The sequence below is a fragment of the Numida meleagris genome, chromosome 19, assembly GCF_002078875.1.
Source record: "Numida meleagris isolate 19003 breed g44 Domestic line chromosome 19, NumMel1.0, whole genome shotgun sequence".
Classification (NCBI taxonomy): domain Eukaryota; kingdom Metazoa; phylum Chordata; class Aves; order Galliformes; family Numididae; genus Numida; species Numida meleagris.
Genome location: NC_034427.1, coordinates 7,730,797 through 7,755,965, shown reverse-complemented (window position 1 = coordinate 7,755,965; position 25,169 = coordinate 7,730,797). Strand labels below are relative to the sequence as shown.

General features: G+C 45.3%; 2 protein-coding genes across 5 annotated transcripts; both read left to right on the top strand.

Moving 5' to 3' along the window:
• Window positions 1,013–19,358, top strand: CABLES2 (Cdk5 and Abl enzyme substrate 2). 4 transcript variants are annotated; one of them, XR_002444205.1, is made up of 11 exons: window positions 1,013–1,587; window positions 9,887–9,958; window positions 10,150–10,242; window positions 10,608–10,685; window positions 12,147–12,255; window positions 12,877–13,042; window positions 13,730–13,833; window positions 14,222–14,328; window positions 15,586–15,790; window positions 16,235–18,603; window positions 19,103–19,358. XR_002444205.1 is itself a non-coding variant. In XM_021416722.1 (10 exons), the coding sequence occupies exons 1-10, from the start codon at window positions 1,013–1,015 to the stop codon at window positions 16,373–16,375; spliced, it is 1,650 nt and encodes a 549-aa protein (XP_021272397.1). In that variant the 3' UTR covers window positions 16,376–19,356. The 4 variants fall into 4 exon arrangements, 3 of the variants coding, with proteins under 3 accessions (XP_021272397.1, XP_021272398.1, XP_021272399.1); XM_021416722.1 differs by having other exon boundaries at window positions 16,235–19,356; XM_021416723.1 differs by lacking the exon at window positions 9,887–9,958 and having other exon boundaries at window positions 1,043–1,587; window positions 16,235–19,356.
• Window positions 19,453–22,947, top strand: RPS21 (ribosomal protein S21). The gene is made up of 6 exons (XM_021416725.1): window positions 19,453–19,559; window positions 19,777–19,862; window positions 20,741–20,804; window positions 21,942–22,013; window positions 22,650–22,705; window positions 22,887–22,947. The coding sequence occupies exons 1-6, from the start codon at window positions 19,467–19,469 to the stop codon at window positions 22,894–22,896; spliced, it is 381 nt and encodes a 126-aa protein (XP_021272400.1). The 5' UTR covers window positions 19,453–19,466; the 3' UTR covers window positions 22,897–22,947.

Here is a 25,169-nt window from a genome sequence, read left to right as displayed (position 1 = left end):
GCTTATTTGATTAGCCTGCCAGCAGGAAGGATTTTAATTCCTCTTTATCCCAAATTATTTTTTCACAGCTGTGATATGAGATCGTTCTGCCAAGTAATTTTGGCTCAAAATCTGACCTGTATGGAACATCATAAGGTACTGAAGAAGGACTTTGAGGGGAGACTTTATACTGTGCTGTATTATTTTAGCAGTTTTTAAATGAGAGCCTACAAGAAAACATTGCATTATATCTCCCATCTTATTGCTGTTATTATTAAATACTGTCAATATTTCGGGAGAAAGTTGATGTACCACTTGTAACTGTAAGCCAAAATAATCTCATCGCGCAGTCCTTAGCACCTGTTTGCATCTTACACGACAGTTTCAACTTCTGTTTGTTATTTAGTGCCCACATTTCAGTTCATGTCATTGGCCATCATTTGGATTGCTGGTGTTTCACTCCCAGCAAAACCTCCAGAGCACATCTGGACACTGCACAATGTCACCAGCAGACACTGACATCCTCTGGGGGTGGGACGTGGGGCATAGCCCTTAGGAGTGAGTGCTCAGACCATCACCTGGGGCAGAGGGTGTGCTTATATTGTACAGCAGAGCCATGAGACTGGGAGCAGCGTGCCGAGCCGCTCCATGCAGATAACAGTTTGTGCAGCTGTGCCACCCCTGCTTGCAGGAAGGCCAAATCTGTGGCAGTGTTTGAGAGAAGAGATGGAGAAGTTTTTAAAAAGTCCAAAAAAATAAAAAGCGATGCGATGGGTGGTTGTGGGGATCTGGGTGTGGAAGGGATGGACCCGAGGGAGGAGGGGGCTGCCCGCATAACAGCCCCGGGGGGGGGGACAGGGCCGTGCTTGGGGCAGCCCCCGCCCTGCACGCCCCGACCCGCAGGGTCCTGCGTTGCGGCGGCGCTAGGACCCTGCGGCGCGCAGCCGGCCGGCCGGGTAGGCGTGGCCACGATCCGAGCCAATCAGCTCAGCGCTTTGTCCCGTTTTATTTGCATCCCGCCGGCACGCAGCCAATGAGCGAGCGAGCCGCCGGCGGCGCCGCGCTCCGAGCCGCCCCGCCCGGGCTGCCGAGGCGCTCGCGGCTCATTCGGAGAATGGCCGCGGCCGCTGCGTGCGGCTCCCCGGCCCCACGGCCGCCCCGCGAGCAGCCGGCACCGCCTCCGCGGAAGCGGGGGGACTCCCGGAGGCGGCAGGCCGCGCTCTTCTTCCTCAACAACATCTCCCTGGACGGCCGTCCGCCGTCCTGCCCGGAGGCTGAGAAACCGCCGCCTTCCCCCGCGGGCCCGGGAGAAGCGGAGGAAGCGGTGGAACCGGCCGGAGCCCCCTCGCGTCTGCTGTCCCCGCCGCGGGCGTCCAACGGGCCCCCTCCCGCGCTGCTGCTGCCGCCGCCGCCCGTCGCATCCCCCGCGGGGCTGAAAGGGGACGCGGAGCCGCCCCGCGGGGGCATCGCGCTGCTGCTGGGCGGCCCGCTCTGCCCGCCCGCCCCCCCCGGACCCCCCGCGCTGCTGGGCGCCGTCAAACCGGGGGCCGCGGGGTTGCTGAGCCCCACGCAGAGCTCCGGGTTAGCGCTGGAGGTGCAGCGGCAGAGGTGAGTGAGGGAGTGAGGAGAGGGGTTCCCGGCTCCTCCCCGCCCCGCGGAGCCCGGCCCCGTTGGGGCGTGGGAAGCCGAGGGCAGAGCGGAGCTTTCCCAGGGCCCTCACCCGGCCCGGTGCCCCCGGGGGGTGGGAAGCGAGCGTGGGAAAGCGGCGGCCCCGGGGGAGGAGGGGGGCGTGGGACGCGGGGCCGTCCGCTGCCGGGGGAGCACCTGGAGGGGGCGGGCGGGGCAGCCCCGGGGCCGCTCCGGTCGGGAGATGCTGTCCCCATCCCTGCGGGAGCGCATCGCTCAGCCCCGGGGTGCGGAGTTCCCGCTGTGTGGCCAGGGGCTCCGCTCAGCCCCGCAGTGCCGGCGCTCTGCTCGGTGAAAGGCAGCGTCCGGCGCGGATCTCGGGGATTTGAGCTGTAAAAGAGCTCCTTTCAGGCCGCTTCTTGCATAAAGAGCTTTGTAAAGCGAGCTGGCCCCCAGAGCCTGCAGATAAGGAGAACAAAACGGAAGGCACCAACTCTCTGTGATCCATAGAGCGGCTCTCGAGGCTCGGTCAGAGCTGGCGCTGACGGCCGTGTTCTAGAGCTGGGAGCTGCGGTGCAGTGACCCGTGCCGCCTTTGGGTGCACAGCCGGGCAGCGGTGTGCCGCCGTGATCGCGGGTGGATGAGCAGAGCCATAGAGCATGAGCCCTGTGAGTAAGGGTGTGGGGTCCTCCTCCAGGGCTCCTCCTGGGTGCTGAGCTGTTCTTCTCTTCAATGTTCTTTGGTTTAATACTGTGGATGACGTTTTTGAGTTTAGCATCAGGAGCGTTACAAGTAGAGAGATGTCTGTCCGTGGATTTACCGAGTTTTGGGCTGCTGGAGTTCATGTCAATTATTCATTCCTTCTCTTTTCCATGCCAAGTCAATCAGACGCTAAGAAAATACTCTTTAGTATGTGTTCCATGGATCTGCTCTTGTTCAATATCCTTCCTGCCTCTCTTGGCATCTCATCTTGAGCCGTCATGCTCCACTGGTGGCTCCAATCAATCTAGCTGAAAAGAAAGATTAAATTGGGAAATGAAGGTAGAGAGAAGCGTGAGGAGGTAACCAGAGGAATGAAAGGGCTTCTGTGTGAGCAGTGACAAAACAGACTGATATTTCAGCTTGGAGAAGAGACGGCTGAAAGAGCGAAGGGCATTGCATTCAGCATTTGTCTGCTTGTATCTCCGATCTGTGTTATGTACTGTAACCTGCCTATGGAACATGGTGGGGAGTTCCCGAGCTGCTCTGTGGCTGTCAGATCCTTCAGGATGGAAACTTCCAGCATGAGCCGGGTGTGTGCTGGCAGCACTCCTTGGAGGCATGTTTAATCTGAGTGGTTTGCTTCACAGTGCTTTGCTTCAGAAACTGTATGACTTAACCTCCCTCTTTTGTTTCCCTTTAGGTATCTTCTGTTAATGGGATCTTAAATTATAATGCCGTGTGTGTACTGCTTCCTTACCCAACTTGTTCTCCTCCCTTCTCCCTTTCCACCTTACTCTGTTCTTTTGTTCTGTCAAAGAACAAGCGGAACAAGTGGCATCAGAAGTGACTGAGTTAATCTAAATCATTTCAGGGTGGGAGTCTGAGCAGCAGCGGTAACAGCAGTGCTTTGGACCAACTCCGCTTGGCAGCGTTGATTGGACGCTGTATTGCTGACATAGGTGTGATCAAATCAGTTCCTTGTGTGCAATAGCAGAAGTGCTCAGTCAGGCTTTCCTGCTGGTGATGGCTAATGCAGTGTTTTACCCTGCTGTCAGCTCAGCAGCTGCTTTCATTTTGAGGAACATTTATTTAAAAAAAAAAAGCAGAAATCCCGTGCTAACACACGTTTTTTGGAGATGAATGAAACATAATGCTTAAAAGCTTTAGCTGTAATTTCTAAGCCTTCTGTAAGTTGGCCTGGGCGGGCACAGTGCTGTTAAGGAAGCAGCAGTACCCATCAGAGGCTGTGAGCTGCAACCTCTGAGCTGTGGCCGTGGGTTTCTGGACTGCTCGGGGCTGAACGTGAATGCCTCCTGTGCCTGGGCTTTATTTAAAGCTCAGCTGAGATGTTACGGCTGCACTCTACTCCCCAGCAGCATTGCTTCAGCAGACTTCTCCCACGCTGCACCCACAGGTGAATGCATGTGGCCAATAGCAAATGCCTGCCAGCTCATAGCTGCCTCTGTTATTGATTGCCTGTCGTTCCCAGCCAGGTACATCCATCAGTCAGCAGCAAGGTGTGTGCCTGGCAGCTCTAACTCCTGATTCTGTAGCCTGCAGGATCTCAGCATGCTGCCTCAAAGCATAGTTTGTTTGGTTTACAGTCTGGAGTACTTGTCTCCGTTCTCCTCCTGTTTCCCCCCCATCTGGTGCCTCCCTTTTGAGCCATAGCACTTGGGTCTTGCAAAGCCCATCCTGAACAGAGCCATATGCTGGATGCTGTGTGCACGTGAGGGTGAATACTGAGGTTTGAGGTTCTCGGTGCTTCTTGCGTAGCTTTGCTGAGCACAGAAATCTGCTGCAGTTTAACCACAGGCCAGTGCTTTTGCTTTGGATTTGGGTATGGCTTGCTAGGCCTTTTGTTTCAGGGGAAAAACAGAAAACAAAAAGAGAGAGGGAACGTGACTCTAACAAAATTCTGTGTTGTGAAGTGTGTGCAAGCCATGAAATCTGGGTTTTTCAATGAGGTATTGTTGATGTCAAAGGTTTACGGGCGTTCGGCCCGGTTCCATGATGAATGGGACGGGGGACCCACGGACCCATGCCCCAGGAAAGGGAAAAGGGGAAAAAAGGGTAGGGAGATGGGCCTGAGAGCAAAAACAACTGCAACAATCTGAGGAGAGACAAACTAATTTACTAAATAAGATATCGGAATGCAAAATAACACACTATAGTACAATACAATTACACTTTAAGCTGATAAATCCAATACAATGAGAGAGAATGTCCAAAAATCAAGGTAGGCCTTACTCTAATACCGACGATAAGATGGCTGGAGAGCGAGGTGCTTCCAGGACAAGAGACAGGAGGAAAGAACAAGGTCTTGTGATCTGCGAGTTTTTATCTTTTCCCTCTGACCAGAAACGGTAACAGAGGAGCAAAGTCCCCTGGGGAATGTAGTAGTCCTTCTCTTCTGAGAACCAGGTACATACACTACATGATGTTATGATGCGGAATACCAATAACAAATCATAAAACCATGACAGTTGATAAGGCAGGTGGGTGGCACTAGCAGGGCTGCAGCTGAGCTCTTTGGGTGCAGAGCTCTTAAACTCCTAACCTTTGGTTTATAGGTACCGCCCGTATGATTTACTGTGAATTATTATATTTCAACCTGTGAAGATGATCTTATGTGAAGAACCCTTTGCTCATCTTGGAAGTGCAAGGGAAGGAAAAGTGTCTCACAAGGCAGTGCCCTGGTTTGTGGGAAGCACTGAGGCTTTAACACAAGAAGCTTCTGGCCCTGCTGCTGCCTGTGCTGTGATCCTGCAGGAGCTGGAACACCTCGGCTGGGAGCACTGCCCTTGGGTTGTTTGTTGGGTTTTTTCTTTAAACTTGGGAGTTTTATTGTGCTGAAGACTCTTATTTTAGCAAGGCACATGATCAAATGTATCACCTCTCTGGGATGTACTTGAATATTTCCATAATGCATAATGTCCTCAGTGATTTAAAGGACACCCCTTGCATTTCATGTGCCTGTTTTGGTCAGCTTAGCAAACTGAGCGCAAAGCACAGGGGGACCACACTGGTTCCAGCTGGGGGCACCCACAGAATGTGGCAGAGCCCTGGGGAGCAGTGTCCTGGCCAGCACCGCCTGCTGCCTTTGGGAGCAGCAGACCCAGAGGGCTGTCCAGAGGTGTAAGCATGCTTTAGGAGAAGTGGGCTCTGGGCACAGCAGCCTTACATCTGCCTGCCTTGAGGCTTCTGTTGCAATAGACGGCTTTTGTAAGGCTCACTGGAAGGCATTATTTTCTCCTTGGATTGTCAAAACACCCTTAGCACTAGAACGATGTGATAAATGGACGCCATGAATACAGAGCTCGTTTCCGATTAGCATTAGGTCTTAATCTTATGTGGTTGTGAATCAGCAGTGAGGTAGCAGCCACTGTGACAAAGATCTACAGTCACTTATTTCCTTGTTAGTACTTAAAATCTTACAGGCTGAGTAAGCTCCCTGTGTGCTCTGCCTCCACCTCCAGTCCACCTGCAGTTTCTTGTCTCTGTCTCATTTGCCCTGTGTGCTGCATGTTCCGTTCCTTGCATGGGGCTTTGCTCTGTGAGGAGCACAGGGTTTGGTTGTGGGTTTGGGACCAGCAGGAAAGCCCTGCAGCCCTTCAGTTTTGTAAACAAACCTTGAGTGAGAACACAAAGGTCAAAAGATTTGAGGCCTCCTCTCTAACCCCGAGGTATGACACGTAGCCCTGCTCCATGCTTTGGAGTGTACTTTGTGTGCTTCGAGTCATGTATTGCAGCAAATATGCGGTGATGGCAGTGGTCTGAATGTGATTTACTATCAGTGTGGTCTGACTTCCATGTCTGTAATTACTGCAGAGATGTTGCTGCCAATGAGCTGTGCTCGATCTTTGTGTACTTTTGGATCTCTGTGCACTTTGGAGGAGCATCAGTGAGACTTGGAGGGTGGGAATAGGGATTCTCATGCACTACAATGCAAGCTTGGAAGCAGCAAGTGTCTTTCAGGCTGCCTGTGTAGTAGCAGTTGACAAAAATTAAGCTTAAAGATGAGATCCGATTCCTGTAATCCTCTGACAGTAGTGCTGTTACCCGGTCACAGCAGCACAGTTCATTGCAGGTTGTTGGCTCACCCACAAGGAAGGGAAAGCCACACTGTGATTCTGCAGTGTGTCCTGACAAAGCAGATCTAACAGGTGTGTCTCCCTGTTGCAAACAAGGTTTGGGATCTGTGGGCTCCTCGAGCAAATCACCTTTGGCAGTTGTCAGTAAGCCTGTGCCTGCACAAGCCAATAACTGATTTTTGTCATCATTACATCAATAACTCAGTCTCTTGACAGCTGTGATTATGCTGAGGTATGTGGAACACCTTACAAGGGGGCAGCCATGTAAGTAACTTTGGAGCGAGAAGTAAGAAGCCAAATTCTATTAGCCCCTAATTTTACACTGTAATTAAAAATCCTTGACCTCCTCTGTTCTGTTCCTCTATTAGCAGTGTGCGTTGTGAAGGAGCAGCAGAGGATCTGAGCCCCCCTGCTAATTTTAGCCAAGTGCCCATGGGTTTGTGTGTGCACCGTAGCATCCTCCCATGGAGAAGGGCGAGGGATGCGGCTCATGGTGTTATGGGATGGAAGGAGCCCAGATATTATTGAGGAAAAATGTAGGTTGGGTGTGGGTCATTTTTCTTCCTACTCTTTTGCCTTCCTTTTTTTTTTTTTGATCATCTGGTTTGCTTCCTACTTCTTGCTTGTCTTGCTCATGGTCTCCTGGGTGTCTGTGTGCAGCCTGGCCTGTGGGTGGCCTGGGGGACGCTGCCCTGAGTCCCCTGAGGGGTCACTGCTCTCCAGTCAGAGCCCGTGGCTTACATAGCTTTTTCCTTTCAGTTTGCAGGGCAGGACACAGGGATTACCAGTGCTATACATAGAGTGCTCTTAGCTGTGTCCTGTCCTGCTGGGAACACTTAAGAGCTTGGTTAACCTCTGGTCCGGGATCCGAGTGCTGCTTCTCTTTGTTGCTTCCCTGCTGATACAAATCTGAGGCTGGAAGCACTGAGAAGTGGGGTCCTTTCAGTGGGAAATCCGTCAGAAGGGAAACTGGGGCTGGCTGCTGCCTCCCAGAGTGGGAGTGGAAATGAAACTGAGCACATGTGGTCGGGTTTTATCTGTTCTGGAGGTGTTTGGTTGGTGCCTGGACAGCTTCTAGCAGTGCTGTTGGATTCTGTGTGCACACAGATAACAAGGCCAGGCTTAACCCAGAATTTCTCATCTCGTCCCTTATCTCTGGGCACATGCTCTGCATGGTGCAGTCCTGGGTGGGTCCTTCTTTACTGGCTCTTAAAACAGTGAGAAAGCACCAAAGGGAGGCCTTGATGGGACTGGATGGGCAGACAGACACAAACCAACCCTCTGTGGCTTGTCCAGGAACAAGCCATGTTGGCTCTCGGGTGGTTTGAACTTCCCTTAGGGTCCTGTTGACATTGCAGCCTGCTACACAGAACTTATAGAAGTTTTAATGTTGGCTGCTTTGATTTCTAATTGCCAGGCAGAGCGTCAGTGAGGCGAGTAAGGTAATCAGCAGTGCATGTTCTGGTTTTGGCTTTCTGCTGCTGTATTGAGGTCGCACTTGGCAGCAGGTGCTCTGTGTAAATGACTTGAAGTCCTTTGAACTCAGCAGATCAGACACAAACAAGGGGTGCTATCCTGGGTGACTCTGCTTAGCACAGGGTGTGTGGCTGTGCTGTTCTTCATTGGGCAGGAGCAGGGCTGCTTCCTGTACGTATGAGCTGACTGTGTAAGACGAGCACTGAAACTAAGACAGGTGGCAAGCTAAGTGCAGGCAACTCAAAAAGCCCTCATTTGCAGCATACTTCACTGTGTAATAAAGAAGTGTTGTTGATAGCACTACTCCACCAAGGCTCTGGCGCCGCAAAACGTTTGTTTGAGCACACAATGTGCGGTGTGCTCTGGATCTGTGAGACTCCTGAGATTGGAGGAGAGCATCCTGCCTTGCCCGGCGTGTTGAATTCCTCTGAGGTGACAGCTTCACATGAGGACGGAAAATCTCAGCTGAAGTACAGCTAAAAATGAAGTTTCCTGTTGGCACAGCAGGGATGAGTCATTGTGGCTCTGAGCGAAGGGGCAGGATCCTTTCACTGCAGCAGCACTCACTGAGATGTGAGATGTGCTCTCACAGCACCGCGGGGTCAGGTGCTTTGTGCTCTCATCCCTATCATCATTGGCTTTGCGTTTGCTTTTCCTGGTTGGAATTTTGGGTGGTGCTGTGTGGAGCCGTGGAATGTGTAGGCCTGTTTTGTTTTATTAATTGCAGGATAAATGCCAAAGTAGACTAAAGCATGTGTTTGTGAAAGCGTTAAACTTTACAGGAAAGCTTTCACTGACAAGCAAAAATATTTTAAAACTGAAGCCTGGATGAAAAGTGATTTGGCTGCTTATGTCCATTTATAAGGAGGAACCAGATCTTGTTCACATCCAGAACACCGGTGTACCTCCTGTGAAGCAAGAAAGCAGCATTTGGGATGCTTATCCAGTTTTGCTGTAAAAACTCATCCGTAGCTGCTAGCAATTAAGAAATCATATGTTACCTGCCCTCCCTGCCCCTCCGTTCCTCACACCCACCTGAGGTGCCATGCTTTTAGTCTAGGCTTGGTTGTTAACTTTTAAGCTTTACGCCTTGCTTAACCCAGCGTCCTACAAAGTATGTCCCATAAGCTTCTTCCAAGTTGGCTTCCATGGTGGGGTTTTTTGTCAGTTGAGTGATGGTGTCACTTTGTCACTGGCACTGGAATACACGTGGTTTGTGCTAAAAGCACAGCACAATGCATGTTTAAAGTGGAAAACATAGAGTGTGATAGTTGTGGTGTAGTGTTTTGCACTGGTTGAATCTTAGAGCCTTGTTCCTATAGAAATTGCAGCCAATTTCTTTGTAGAATTCTGAATAAGAGAATAATTTGACTTTCTATTAACTGTCATACTAACTCACAAGGTTCCTACTGTTGCTCTCTTTGTATCTTCCATTCAAGGATTTCAGACAGGCCCTGAATGCTCTTTGCTTCCTCTCACAGCACTCCCTGCTGCTCTCCTAAGAAACCTATCCGTGTTACTGAGCTCAGGTCCTGGACTCATGGTCTGCTGCTGGAGTAGCACCGTGTTGGGGCAGGAATGGAGCTGCAGGTGTTCAGTCATCATACGGATGTGTCTGTGTTGATATGTTTAGGCTGATACAAAATGCCTTGCCATATGTAGGGAACTTTTTGTAATATTTCTGATAGGATTTTAAATGCGTATTTGGAAGCTTTCTAGGTGTTTAACTTAGAGGTAGGTGTTCTTTTGTGTTGAGTGGTCTTGTTAACGAAGCCAATATAAATATGTAGCCAAAGAATTCAAAGTTCCTAGCAGGGAAAGCAAGTTCTTGGCCTTTTTAGGAATGTGGAACTCGTAGGTAAGCACTCTTCCAACAAAACAAATCCAAGAAAAGCTGGCAATTTGGCAATGGCGGTCTGTCCTAAGAGCTCATACATCTGTTGCAGTTCATAAACTCGGAGGCCATGAACTAATATTGTTCACTCTTCGTGGTGTTGTACATTTTACAGAAGGCGTTTTATCTCCCAGCGCTGCTCTCTAGACTTTTTAGAAGACATAGTGGAATATGCCAGTGTACAAAGGTACTTTTTTCAAAAGCAGCATTAACCTTGACTCGTTGCATGCAGTCCTTTCCTCCCTCCACCCTCTTCCACGCCAGTATCTGAGGTCCTGCATGCTAGTGCTGCCATCTGATCATAAATCTGGCACGGTTTTTCTTTTCATTTTTTTTTTAGAGCACTTAAGTGTTTGGGTTTTTTTCTTATATTTGCAGAACCAAGAATATATCTGGGTCTCCGAGGCACAAGAATTTGAAGAAGATGCACTTCATCAAGAACATGAGGCAGTATGACACAAAGAACAGCAGGTAATGCCTGGAGGTCAGCTGAGCCCTCGTACTCATGTGAAATGGGATGTGCCCATAAATGAGCTCTAGTTCCGCGTGGTTAGCTGGTTAACATCAGTGGGAATAATGCAATGTCCTTGTGGTCTTCCTAATTTTAAACACGTTTTATGTCGAAGGCGGCAGGTGCTCGTATCTGCTACATCTGCAGCAATCTGCTGATGATTCTGCCACTCCATGAGGAGAAAGGGAGGAGGTTAAACCATTCTCTCCTGACACCATCCTTGTCTCTAGCACAGGGAGGAATCCCATGTTTGTGTTTCATAGAAAGCTGCTTTGTAACTGCTGGATCATAATTCTTATCCTGATCTTTTCCCATCTGCTTACAGGATCGTATTAATCTGTGCTAAACGAACACTGTGTGTGGCTTTTTCTATCCTACCTTATGGGGAGAGTTTACGTATCAGGTGAGTTGCTTTTAACTGCTCTATTGTTTATGAAAGGTCTTAAATGAGTACAGCTGCTTTAGTTCTCCTGTTGTGAAGCAGGTGGAATATTTGACTCACCACTTGCATGTAAGGACACGAGCTTGCTCTCAGACATTGCTGCAGTGTCAGAGTTGTTTGGAATTTCTAGGAAAAAAAAAAAACACTGGAGAAAGGCAGACTTTTCCTTAGGTGTTTGGTAACATTTCGGGTGTTGCAGTTCTGTGAAACCCCTTGAACGGATGTCGTGATTTGTTGCCATGTAGGCTGTACCACACTCCTAAAGTGGTCAGAAAGAAACATGTTAGCACAAGGAACGATTCTGTTGCCAAAAAAGCATGAGGAGCATCAGGGAGGGATGCTGCCACTTTCTTACTGGGAAGCCTTCAAGGTTCTATAGTGAAGCTGTAACAAAGTTTGAAATGCGATTCTGTTTTTCATCTCTGCAAAGCCATGAATGGCACTGCCTGAAGTCTGGGCTAAATAGAAGCAGTTTAGCCTGATTAATACTGCTTCTAACAGCTGTACTCGATTTCTGCATGGAACTGTAAATGTGGTCAAATATGAGAAACAAGTCCTGCTAACTAGATTTCCATGCAGCTTTGCTCAGTCTCTCATGAACTGCTGATTCTATGAAGGTTTGACCTACAAGTACACTATAGAAAATCATTTTATTTTAATCCACTTCTGCCAAAACAATTGTGTTGTCACTTCTGTCCTGTACGTAACATACAGCAGAAGGAAACGGATGTTTAGTGGTGGGAATTGTATTGTATTCAAATACACTCGCTGTAAAAATAGTTGATGGGAAAACGTTTTCCCATTTAATGGGAAAGCAGCAAGGTTGCTGGAGTTATTTTAGGGCACTTGTGAGCTCAGTGTCATTCTGCTTGTGTGGAAGCTGGCCATGCAGTTCTTCAACTGAAAGCTGTCTTTCTGTGCTGGGATATAGGTGACAGTGCTGCACGCTGCCATCACTGCAGCAGAGTTGTGGTAGCAGCTCTAATTCCTAGTGTGAGCTTGTGTGCTCAGTGGCTGGAAAATGGCAACTGAAAGGCCAGCTTCTGATCCTGGAAAACTAGTCATATAAATTGTGCTTGCTGCTAAGCATTTGAGCATTTCTGCCTTACCAATGGTTTGTCTTAGGCAGGAAGACTGTACCTAAAAGTAACTCCTTTTTAGATGGGTATGTTGCTGCAGATTTGACTTTTAAAATGAGATAAAATCCAATTTTTGAGTTAATGAACATCTCCACATTTCGAAAAGAGTAGGGAAAAATTAATGCTTACATGGAGATGAGGTTGGTGCACGGTTCCATTCATACATAGTGGAGCTCTGACCCTGCAGTGCTGGTGGAGGCACAGGGCAGGCCTGGCGTTCACCTTAAAGGAAGCTGAGCTCGTGCTGCGTTTTCCAACAGCACATTTTCTTGTCTGCATTTAGTGATCTGAAGATGGATGGGCAGAAGCAGCGACATCCTTCTGGGGGTGTTTCAGTCTCCACTGAGATGGTCCTTGGAATGGAAGGAGTAGAACTGGGGGCTGATGGCAAGGTAAGGAAATACTTTTTGTCTCCTGATCTGTAATGCTGATGACCAAACCACTGCCTGGCGTGGGGTGAGGGGTGGGTCAGCTGGCTGCTTTCACCCTTGTGACTGTTTGATATGGGGGCAAATCTCTTGCTTTATGCAGCGCTTCCATAAAGTGAGAACTGTGACTATACAGAGCAGTGGAAGTCTGTTTAGATCCTTAAAGTTTTGAATGTTTGACTTGTGATAATGCTGCTTCTGAGCAGGCTGTCAGTCTCTGGTCATTTCTGCCTCTGTTTCTGGAGAATCATTTTCACTGGCATCTAAGACAACATGTAAATTGTTCTTTTAATATTATTTTCTTAAAGGATGAAATTTATACCTCTTCAATTAAATTTGTATACTGCCAGAATTTTACTGATGTGATTCTCCCCTTCTCTTTGCCCATATCCTCAACAACTCTTTCATACTGAAGACCACAAAAGCAAAGCATTCCTGCATGCAGGATTTTCCTCCCATCCTCCAGTTTCAAGGTCCTCACTCTCACTGGGGATCTCTGAGTTGTAGAATCCTATACATCTGGAAATAAGCTTTCAATATTTCTTTATTTTTCCCCTTAACTACTACAACTTTCTTTTCTTGAAGGTTGTGTCCTATGCAAAATTCCTGTATCCAACCAATGCCCTGGTTGTTCGCAAAGCTGACAGCCATAGTGCTGTCCCTTCCTGCAGAGCTGGTGCTTCCCGGAGTCTTCTTGGATCGAGATATAAACCTGTGACTGCAAAAATGATACCAGCAGGAACAGAGATTGGTAAGGATGGCTGCCAGCATGCTCACCACTTCTGCGGGGAGCAGAAAGGTGGGAAAGGACAACGTTTGTCTGAAACAGTTGCAAGTGGTGAAGTGTTTGGAAGGAGACTGCTTATAGCAGAGCAGAGAAGGTTTGGTAGTGAAGTATAAAGGATGAGCCCTAGGACTGAGGCTTGTTCGCATTCCTTGCATCTTCTGTATATCTGGCCTAGTTCATGCAATTCAAGGAGTGCAAAGAATTTCCTTGGAAATGTGAAGCTTTATATTGCTCAGCAAGAAACATCTGGTGTACATGGGTACAGATGGCCTTCTTTGCCTTCTAGCACTGTAACAATGCACAAATCAAAGGTTTGTGTTAAACTGTGTTAAAGAGCAAACCTGACAATGCTCAAATCTAACATGATAGCAACGAGTCGGGTTTGTGCAGTTCTCTGCATGTATTTGTGGAAGACAAACCGTTAGTTTGCACTGTCTTAAATTGCATTGGGCATATGTTGGAGACAGCTTGTTTGCTTTGTAATAACTCTCTAATACTGACACTTAAGGAATGCAAACGGGTGACTCTAGCTGCAGCTTGCCTGCCCTGTGGGGTCTGCCAAGACTTCCAGTGTTTGCTGTTTGAACACTTTATTAGAAAGGAAACAGGAAATTTCTGCAGCTCAATATTGTGCTTTCCTCATTCGTTCAGGAAGCGAAGCTGGGGAAGTGGCAGAGTATGATCCTAATCTTCTGGATGATCCTCAGTGGCCCTGTGGAAAACATAAACGGGTTCTCATCTTCGCCTCTTACATGGTGAGTGGTTTTGTACCTGAGCAGAGCGAGTGTCTGAGAGCTCCTCCTATAAACAGCTTCCCCTGGGGAGAAAAAGTCCTTGAGGAAGTGATTGTGGCTTCTTAACAACGGACTGGGAGATGCACAAGTAGTTGAGTCTGTATCCTGAGCTTGTCAAGGACCAACTTTGTCATATCTCCATGTTGGCATTTATTTGTGGTGACCATTTGCTTACTAGTTCATTAAGATTTTTTTTCTGTGGCTGAGATTCAACCTGGGCTATTACCTAGATATTACAGAAATATAAAATGAAGCTTGGTTTTGCTGCTGCGCTTATGGGTCCTTGAAAGACGTGTTTGGTTGTCAGTGCTGTTCATAGGAGAAATAATCAGTTCTTCCTGTGTTTCAGACAACAGTCATAGAATACGTGAAACCCTCGGACCTTAAAAAGGATATGAATGAAACCTTTAGAGAAAAGTTTCCTCATATCAAGTTGACACTGAGCAAAATTAGGAGGTAAGAAACAAGCAGTGAATAATGAGAACATCTACGCTATGCAAGGCTGCTTTTATCAGCCACTTGTATGGAGCAAATACTAGATCTATTTATAGTATATATGATTAAATGCTAATCTCTTGTTGCTGGTTGAGCTGGCTGTAGGATGACAGGAATGCTTAGGTTGCTCGGAAAGGGTAACAGTTGGTTTTCATAGTTCAGCCTAGATGTTTTGTTTCATCAACACTAATAGCCAATTAACAGTGAAGTAGCATCAGCCTTGAAACAAATACTTGTAACTTGATTGGCTTTTGCGCAGTCCCTCTCTTGTCCAGATCATCTCTCTGGCTGTTTTCACCTTTCAATTACAAGGCTTGCTGATGAATGTAGACTCAACGGGATTCTAGAATAAGAAAAGAATGTTTGTTCTGGGATGCTTGGTAAAGTATTTCTTGAAGGCAGGACTGTGCACACAGAATTCCTCGCTGTCCAGGGAATGTCTGGCTGTTCACCAATTAGATGTACTGTTGCGCCTTCTGAGAGCTGTAATCTTGCCGGTATTACACCAGAGTTAATGCAATTAGGACCTTCCAAAATAGCCAGCTTAGAACATGATACTGCTGAATCACTAGCAGTGCAGCTCCCAGCTGAGGGCCAGGTTTGCTCATTCAGAGTCTGGCAGTGCCCTGCCTGCTCCTCTCTGTAGTTATTTCAAGCAGGATCTTTTGCAGAGAGCTCTGTAGCGTGGTGGTAGCAATGAGAGGGAGCATCCAGCATAACGTTCATCTTCATGCAGAAGTGAAAGGCCATCTGCTGTGGGAGGGTATGAAGCAGTCTGCCTTCCCCCTCGGACCTGACTCTTCTCTGAGGTGTGCAGGAGACAGGCCTCACACTGCACAGCGTTGATGTGACGGTGTGTAGGTCAGGTCAGTTGGGTCTTATGATATGAATCATGAACCAGTTTGAGATCTCTGAGGGATCCATACAGCAACAGCCTGTGCTTCAGTGAAGGAGCTGAACCCATAGTGTTCATGGACAGATAAGGAACTGTGCTTCCACAGTAGATGCAGTCAGCCAGGTTAAATCAGTTCGTGGATCAGCTCCAGCTTGCTGCCAACTGGGCTGCTCCAGTCTGGGATAATACCACTCCTGGTTTTCCAAATAAGAGTCTTGAATGTGTGCTTTTCTGAGTTTCCACGCTGCAGTGTTCCTACAGCATTTTTGAAATGCTGTTGTGTTTCAGAGGGTGTTTTCTCTTTTTTTCTTCCCTGTTCTCAGTTTGAAGAGAGAGATGCGGAATCTGAGTGAAGAATGCAATCTGGAGCCAGTTACTGTGTCCATGGCTTATGTGTACTTCGAGAAGCTTGTTCTCCAAGGCAAACTGAACAAACAGAACCGCAAACTGTGTGCTGGTGCTTGCGTTCTGCTTGCAGCCAAGATCAGCAGTGATCTCAGGAAACATGAAGTTAAACACCTTATAGATGTAAGTACTACGAGGCATGTTTCTGGTGTGGTCAAACCTTCCTTTTTCATAGAACAAAGCAAAGATACAAAACCAAGATTTTCAGCAGTGCATGCTGCATTCAGACAATCTCTTTCAGTTAGTTTTAAGCTTCATCAGGGCTCTTCCTTTGGATGCTTTTTCAAATTCATTAAAAGCTCCTGACTGATGCAGTGTAATGTCCTACTGATCCTACAGTGAGGTTATTTTTGTGTTTAGTGGTTGCCTGGAAAACAGTAACTGTTGTGTGGGTGTGACAGCTGTGCTGATTTACATGTTAGATCTGTGGCAATACTTATTTCTGGCTTTGCATCACTTATTTCTCTTTTATGCTGACTTAATCTGAAAGTGCATTGATAAATGCTGGATAACTGATTCTGTTTCTCCCCTTCTCTTTTTTTTATTATTTATTTACTACTATCACAGAAACTAGAAGAGAGATTCAGATTCAACAGAAGAGATCTTATTGGTTTCGAATTCACTGTCCTTGTAGCTTTGGAACTGGCTCTCTATCTTCCTGAAAACCAAGTGTTACCTCACTACAGACGGCTCACACAACAGTCTTAACCAAAGCTACACTCCAGCTGGTAGCCAGTGGTGCTGGGGATAGCATTGCTGAGCTCTGCTGCTGACTTTGCCATTGGCCTTTGTGCCCTGGGTGCATCCTGCAAGCTCTAGCTCTAAAGTCTGCAGTGTGTTTTCAAACTGCCGAGGTTTGCATTATGGACACGCATGCGAAGTCTGGGAGATGGTACGAGAAGAGTTGTTGAACTTCATTTTCTTTTGGACATTTAAAGCACAAATATTCACCAGTCAGCTGTCATGGCTGCTGATTATTCCTTATTTATCTATTCAGTTTTACTAAAACTGTTCTTCCCTATGAAGAATCCTATGGTATTGTTCTTTTTTTTTTTTTTGAAGCTTTCATTTTATTCCTTGAAACTAAAGGAAGCATCACTTCCATTCCAGTGCACCATAAAGTCCACATGTTTCTAAGAGTCTTCTTGCATTTTTACATTAATGGAACACATACTTTATTTTTTTAAAGATGTGCCTAAAACTGGCTGGTCTGGTACCAGTACTTTTTAAGTTAGTTATGTTATTTAGTGGAGGATCCTGAATTTATATAGGCATTTATTCTTTACCTGCATTGGCCTTGCATATAAGAAAAACAATTCCAGTATATCTGCACTAATGATAGCCAGGGCATCTATCCTATCCTATTCTATACTATCTATAACTAGATTGAAATTACTGTTTCAATTTAGTTAACCGTCTTAAGAACATACATTTTATTTAAAGTAAAGACTGTTTTGAAATCTGTCATGAAATACCACCTGTTGAATAAGGTAGCTGCAGCAAAGTGATTGCCAGCCTAATTCACTCTTAAATGGAAGAGAAACTTGCTCTAAGATATATAATTTCTTATATTGATTTGTTTGTGTTCTGTAGTCTGAACTAAGCACCTTTTTCAGTAGGACTGTATTATATATGGTCTTACATGCTCTGAGCAAGTACTTAAGTCAGTAAAGCTATTTCTGCCAAACTAAGCCAATGAAACAAAGCATGCTTGATATTTAAAATGCTACTTTTTTTACTCCGTTCTTCCAAGCATTGCATCACTGTGACAGTCCTCATAAAACTAGCATTTGTTGCACATCTGAACAGCCACTTACCAGCTGGTGCCAGGCAGCACCCCACTGCTTACACAGAGGTGAATAAGTTCTTTGACCATTGACTATTCCTTTATTTGTTCTTAAAATATCCAGGTTGGGAATGAGCTCTGATTACATGTGGAACCTTCTGTGATATTGGCTCTTGGTTTTATTTTCTGAAGCAATATTATGATACAGGTAGCTGTGTCCATTTGCAAGAAGCAGAACCAATGCTTGGCTATTATGACTGAGAAATTTGTAATTTGTTTGACTTCTAAATGGAAATGTTAAACTGTGTACTGAGGTATGGGTACCTGCTATCTAATATGTAAAGTAATGTAAATTTCTGTTCCTTGTATTAGATGTTGGTTGTAGGCAAAACCAAAGCTGAATCTTTGTTCTTCAGCCATGTTTTGCCTGAAGCTAATTTTGCTTCATTAGAATTGCAGCAAACTGTATTGGAGCCCCTTCCTCTTTATGCAGGGCTCAAATTGTATTTTTCATATGTAATAACTACACTGACTATCGAATCCTTTGTAACTGTGTTCAGCTGTATGTAGCTTCAAGTTATTTGTGTAAACTTAATATGCTTCTGGCTTCTCTTTAACACAGAAGGACTTTCCAGTCTCTGTAAGTGAGATGGTAGCTAATAAGTTAGGCTCGTCAGTTATCTAACTAAAGGGTTTTAAAATTGCCTACTGGTTCAACTTTCTACTGAATATAACTGTCATTGCATGCAATCAATAACAAAGTGCTAAACGTATATAGTGAGCCTTGGAATTAGTGAACAGTGGTGAGCACAACTGAAGTGGTACACCACTCCCTTTGCTCATTGGGCAAGGAGGAAGAGCTGAAATTGAGCAAAGAAATTTTTCATGTGGTATCTCCAGAAATTCATAGAACACTTCGTTTAGTGAGAATGAAGTTGGACAATGTCTCTGGGGACTTCTTTCTACTTAGCTTACAATTAGCTAAGTACTACTTAGCTACAATTAATGTTCTCACCATATAGGGGGAAAAAATGCATTTATTTTTGGAACAGTTCAGTCTGTATTCAGTGGAAGTTTCTCTAGTTGCAGTGGGCATTCGGGCTGGAGTTCCACTCGCAGAATGGGCACTATGGTCTACCTTCATAAATGGGTAAGGTTTTGGTTATTTTGGTGTGTTTTTTGTTTTTTTTTTCCTTCAGAAGAACAGATTAGGATAAGGAGTATTAAATGACAGAATGCTGTTTAAAAGTAACTGTAAATGCTGGCTGAGGCCTGTGCAGTGGTGTCAAGCCTGGAGGCTGCATGGGGTGCGGGCAGAAGTGATGCCCACTGCGGGGCACTGATGGTGGAAAGGAGCAGAGGCACAGTGCTCAAGCAGCGCTTTGGGCTTACACCAGCCAGATGCAGCTTGTAAATGAGTACTTCTTTTGTGGTGTCTCTGCAGGATCAATCCTGGAGCGATACAATAGCTGTGTATATGTGTTAATTTTTCTGTTTCTAGTGTGTAGCTTGCAGCCTCATTCGGTTCTTCCGTGTTGGCAATATTTATCATTTCACCTAAAAGCTGCCACCATGTGGCAAAGGACTCTTACTGCATTATCTATTAATAAAGCGGGACCCAAACCCTAACCAGCTTCATCTGTCCACAGAGCACTCCCTCTCCTGGGGCAGCAGTGTGGCTGAATGCCGTGCACCTGTGAGTGCGGTGCAGCTCTGACTCAGCACAAGCGACTCTCGACAGGAGGCTGTACGTTCTCATGTTTAAAAAAAAAAAAAATACCGTGTTATGGTTTTTGTCTTACTGTGTTATTTAAGAATCTCGGTTAGACCGTTCCATGTACTTTCTTTCTTCCCCATGAATTTTGTGCGTCTAAGATGCTGTGAAATAAAAACTGTTTTGATACATGTTTTGTAACGAAACGTCGCGTTTTGGAATGGTGCTTGTGCTGCTGGCGGGGAGGGGCGGAGGCGCCGTACCGGCTCTGAGGGAGCATAACGGCCGCCCGTGACGTCATGACGCCACGCCGGAAGCACTCCTCCTCCCGCGCGCGCCCTTTTCCGCTTCCGGTGGGCAGCCCTTCCTTTCCGCCGCGGTGCGTGTGTGAGGTATGGCGGTGGCGCGCGGCTGCTCCGGGAGCGCGGCTTGGTGCGAGACGGGGGCCGACGCAAAGGGGCCGCGAGATCCGGAGAGGTCCCGGGGGCGGGAGGGAGGGAGGATGACGACCGTAGCTCGGTTCCCGGGATGCCGTGAGGCGGGGCAGGGAGCGCTGTAGGGCCTGGGCCCTCGTGGGAATGGCGCTGAGCTCTGCCTCGCTCTGTCTAGGTGTTAGCGCTCGGTGCCCGGCCCAACCCGTTCACGATGCAGAACGACGCAGGCGAGTTCGTGGACCTCTACGTGCCTCGGAAATGGTGAGCGGTGCTGCGGTGGTTCCTAGGCAGAGAAAGGGAGCAGAGGCTGACGTTTGGCCTATTATGTTTGGGGGGGGCAGAGGGGGAATCATGTTTCTGTATTTTAACGTATCTACTGTAAATCCCTTTTTTTTTTTTTTAAGACTGTATTTGAGGAGAATACTCTGTATCTTGAGTTGCATACCAGCTGCCCTTACAGTGGCTGTGGCAGAGAGTTTAGGGCTGCTTTCTAAAGAAAACATATTTGTAGTGTAGTAGCATTTCTGCACTGCAGGCTGTTGCAGAAAACATGTCAGATAATTGTTATCTCGAGAGCACATCATAAAGGCAACGCTGAGACTGTAGAAAAATGGGCAGTGAGAAGATTTTTGTTAAATCCAATAAAATGCATCCAAGTGGCTTATTTTTTGGTGACTTTTTTTTAATTAGATGTTTTTAAAGCCAGTGAATTCTGAGAGGACAGAACTTAGCAACGTGAATGGTTTTTGATAGCTCTAATGACTCCCAGTGAATAAAGATACAGAAAATGCATTTTTTTAATAATTTCATTGACTGATGGTTTTTTGCACATTAGGAAAGTCAATTTTAATACTCTGTTTTGGAGGTATGTGCTTGTGGCTGCATTTGAATAAACTGAGCCTGTCAAACTGTAGGGATAATTGGCAATTGAGAATGACTAAAGTGAAAGTCTCTATTAAATGTTCTTAAAACTGAATTTTGATTATTTTTCTTGTGCACTGAAGTGTCTGAGCCTTATATTGTTACTGTCTGAACTTGTGGAGCTATGGTTTTCATGCAAGTCTAGCTTTGATAGTCTATCTTTACTGTCATTGTTCTATTTCTTTTTGTTTAAGTATACCTTGTTATTTATTCCGTAGTTCTGCCAGCAACCGAATAATTGGTGCTAAGGACCATGCTTCTATTCAGATAAACATTTCTGAGGTAAGTTTCTTAACAGAAGTGTTTGATAAGAGAGCAGTACCTTTCAGTTTTCATAGAAGTTAGTAAATACAAACACTTGTGATAAATTCCAGTAATCGTACAAGTGTAGAACTAGAGGGCTTTTACTAAGATACTACTATGTCACTCCTGGTTATTTTTCAACCTACTGGTTGAAAATGGCCTGTTCCAGACCATTTAACTGTGTGACTAAATAAAACATCACACTTTAGGCATTTAGAGTTAAAATAAGGGGATTTCTTTTCCTGAAGGAAATGGAAAGAAGTGCTTAATTGTGGGAAATTGGTATCCCTTTCAGTTTTACCTAAGAAAGCGCAGTTCTTCAGCCTGTTCTGCTGCATTGAGTTTTTCAATTTTATATTCTTGTTGAATTAGAACAGAGAGCCTTAAAATAATTGAGAAGTTTTGTTTATTTCTTCTTGAGTGAGAGATGACGAGGCTACATTCCGATATAAATCAAGAGGCCCTGTTGTTTAAAATCTTTCTGACTTAGAACATTTTTTAAATTATTTTTGTTTGTGATTTCCCGTAAGCGTTAGGTGAACACATCCCTTGCTCACTCTGTCCTCCAGTGATCCCTGTTGCTTGCTTTCCAAAGATTGGAGATTAGCAGAACTTGGAAACTAACCCACATGGTATTACAGTGTTTGCTGTGCTGTTGAATTTCATGATTTATATTGTTCAGTCTTATTTTTCCTGTTAAATTTCTCCGTGATTGGACAAAATGAGACCATTTATGTGCTCCAACTTTGTTGCTTTTCTTCCTTTGTAATAACATTGTCCCCTTGACCCCACACCTAAATTTTCCATTGCGTTATCTTGACTTAATTAAAGGGAACTTGAAAAAAAAATTAGGCAGTAGTATTTACAGTTTTCTATTGCATTTTGTAGTGCTGTCTGATCCGTTAGATGTTATAGCTATGTTATGTAGTAAACAATATGTTTGCTTTGAAAATGTACTCTGCAGGTTCTAACAGAAGTGTTTGCCTTGGGTTTTTGTAGTTTGCAGAAAAACAAGTAATATTTGTTAGCGAGCTTTTGGTGTGTATGATGTAGAACGGTAACATTTGGTACGAACTCTGTAAGAATCTTAGTGGAGTAATTTGCTTGTAATTCCAGGTTGACAAGGTAACGGGCAGAGTCAATGGCCAGTTCAAAACATATGCCATTTGTGGAGCAATTCGTAGGATGGTGGGTATTTTCTTGAACTAGAACATGATTATGTTCCCATTTGCATTGAATTTTTTAGGTTTGTTTGGCCCTGAAAAATGAAGTGTGCTTTCAGCACATTGTAGAGGAAGAGCTTTTGTGGGGCTAATTAAAGACAGAGTGAAGAACTAATTGACTCTAAGAATCAGTTTCTTATGTTTTTTTCCTCAGTTCTTTGATTCAGAGAATCATTTATGTTTGTATTTTTTTAAATCACTAAAAGATGCAAGTGAAGTTTTTTCTTTCAAGAATACATCAAGGAACTGATATCTTTGCTTATTGTTATTAGATATAATACTATCTTAACTTAAATTTGTTAAACAAGTGTTTTGTGAAGCTGCCTAGAGTTCATCAGCAGTTCATTTACTCAGAAATATATCTTGCTAATGCAAATGTGTATTTTATCAAGTTCTGTTTCTTATTCTGAAGAATGATAACTTAACAGCTTGTTTTAAAAACGGTAATCCGTGGCAATAAAATGCAGCTATCTGTTTAAACAAGAAAATAAACAGCCTTGTGCATTTCACTGCCACTAGTAAGTGCTGCTGCTGCTGCCGCCTCTTTTCATGCTGTATCAGCAATCATTCACTCACCTAAGAATCACTGTTCTTATTAAAGGGGGAATCAGATGACTCCATTCTGCGTCTGTCAAAAAATGATGGAATTGTTTCCAAGTACGTATGCTTATCTTATCCATAATAGCATTTGCAGAGGTGATATTCCTATCCAAATCCAAATTTCAGGGCTAAAATGTATACGGTGTATTTATAGGATGCTTGCACAGTTGATGAGAAATACTTACTGGAGGTGTTGCAGCGTAACAGCCTGTAACGTCTTTGTTTTATTTTCTTCTAGGAACTTCTAACAACAGAAACTGGTATGGAGCATTGGATGTAAAATAAACAGTTCCAACCTATATTGTGCTGTGTCTTTTGTCCAAGTAATGAACACCAGAGGATTTATTATGGTTTGTCTTAAAAGTACTTAGAAATGTATATCAGTGAAGGGTATATGTAATACAGGTTCAAATTTTGAATTCCTACAGCAAATCAGATTGTAGAGCAGTGCCAGAGTTGAAAATCAAGAATTTCCACTTCACTCTTTGTCCACAATAATCTTTCTAATTATAACAAGTTTTGCAATTGTAGCTCATCTCTTTGGATTTCTAGTGGAACAGTTGCAATGTAACAATCTAATCCTGCTTGCAGATTTTTTTCCCCTGGCCAAACCAAAGGCCTTGTTTTGGTTATGCTGTCAAAGTTTATCTTTTTTCCTGCTGATAAAAGGCTCACAATATTTATTCTGCCATTGACACATGTTCTGGAAATGAATTACAAATACTGGAGCTCATGGAAAACTTAAAAAAAAAAAAAAAAAAAGTAAAAATACTTTGTTGCATGCTAGCAGGGTGATTTCAACATAAGAGACACTCAGAGTTTTAACTCAAAAAAGTATGACCTTGATGCTGAGAGGTGAGGAAATGATTTAAGGAGAAATGACTGACTATCTGGCAATATTTTGATAACTGACTTAATATTCTTTCAATGGCTAGATAAACTTGCTCCTTGCTGGTGTTATTTTTTAGCTATCTTACTAGCAGCATCTGGGGAGTCTGCAAGCAGAGTCGACTAACATTTGCTGACCTTGCATTTCTTATCTGTCCATTCCCTTTCTCTGGCTATTTTCCATCACTTCATGCTTTTTGACCTTTATGATTTAATTTGAAAAAGTTGATTCATGATTTTATCTGCTGTACTTCGGGTATTTGTTTTTAATTAGAACTGTTTCTGGATTGCTGAAGCAATCCAGCAATGAAGCAGTTATTGGGAAAGAGAAAGTACTGTGTGTTGCAGGAAAGAAATATTACATCCTGATTACTGTGTTCACTCCTCTAGGACAATGTTTGCAATTGTCTTTGCTCTGTCAAATTCCAAGTTTTCTCAAGAGAGGTGTTTTGTGCTGCTTTCCTGTTTGTGCTATAAATTGTCTCCATGTAGAACTGGTGTGGGAAGCTTCAACCTCAGGCTTCTCTTGAGAGTGTGAAGTAGCAGCACTATTGAAACAAGGAGGATCTACTATCTCAAGTTTTATATCTTTCCCCTTAACTTTGTTTTGCCCTCTTGACACTTCAAACTGCAGCATACTTCTTTGGAATATTGTATCTGTTGAATAGCTTCAGTAGATCAGCCCGTGTTAATGTGTAGTTGCAGAGTAAAGTAGACCTTTGTTTCACAAGCAAATTGTGCAAAGAAGGCTGAAATCAGCTGTTAGCCTATGTTAGAATAGCTGTAAAGTAACACACCTTTGCTTGTACGGTCTGCATTCCCACCAGTGACCCTTGAATTTACTAGTCCTCCTCCAGTGTGACAGAACCTTTGAACTCCTGTGTTTCAACCAAGCAGGAGCTCATTTAAAACGACTGAAAAGAAGGCTTTGTGTTGAATTCACATTCACTTTTTGAATACCACACTTTATTCTTCAATATCTTTATTGATGACCTGGATGAGGGCATTGAGAGCACCCTCAGTAAGGTTGCAGACAATGCCAAGCTGGCAGGAAGTGTTGATCTGCCTGGGGGTAGAGAGACCCTACAGAGAGATCTGGACAGGCTGGATCTCTGGGCTGAAGCCAATGGGATGAGGTTCAACAAGACCAAGGGCCGGGTCCTGCACTTTGGCCGCAGCAACCCCAGGCAACGCTACAGGCTTGGGGCAGAGTGGCTGGAAGGTTGTGTGGAGGAAACGGACCTGGGGGTATTGGTCGATGCTCAGCTGAGCATGAGCCAGCAGTGTGCCCAGGTGGCCAAGAAGGCCAATGGCATCCTGGCTTGTATCAGAAATAGTGTTGCCAGTAGGAGCAGGGAAGTCATTGTCCCTCTGTACTCAGCACTCGTGAGGCCGCACCTTGAGTGCTGTGTCCCGTTTTGGGCCCCTCACTGCAAGAAAGACATTGAGGCCCTGGAGCGTGTTCAGAGGAGGGCGGCGAAGCTGGTGAGGGGTCTGGAGCACAGGCCTGATGAGGAGCGGCTGAGGGAGCTGGGATTGTTCAGTCTGGAGAAGAGGAGGCTCAGGGGAGACCTCATCGCTCTGTAACTACCTGAAAGGAGGTTGTAGTGAGCTGGGGGTCAGCCTCTTCTCT

Excerpts from the sequence above, each read along its gene's own strand:
- CABLES2 (XM_021416722.1), top strand. The coding sequence starts at position 1,013 with ATGAGCGAGCGAGCCGCCGGCGGCGCCGCGCTCCGAGCCGCCCCGCCC. Across the intron at positions 13,043-13,729 it reads ACCAGCAGGAACAGAGATTG|GAAGCGAAGCTGGGGAAGTG; the intron begins GTAAGGATGGCT and ends TCATTCGTTCAG. Across the intron at positions 13,834-14,221 it reads TCATCTTCGCCTCTTACATG|ACAACAGTCATAGAATACGT; the intron begins GTGAGTGGTTTT and ends CCTGTGTTTCAG.
- RPS21 (XM_021416725.1), top strand. The coding sequence starts at position 19,467 with ATGACGCCACGCCGGAAGCACTCCTCCTCCCGCGCGCGCCCTTTTCCG. Across the intron at positions 19,863-20,740 it reads CTCTACGTGCCTCGGAAATG|TTCTGCCAGCAACCGAATAA; the intron begins GTGAGCGGTGCT and ends TTTATTCCGTAG. Across the intron at positions 22,014-22,649 it reads GTGGAGCAATTCGTAGGATG|GGGGAATCAGATGACTCCAT; the intron begins GTGGGTATTTTC and ends TTCTTATTAAAG.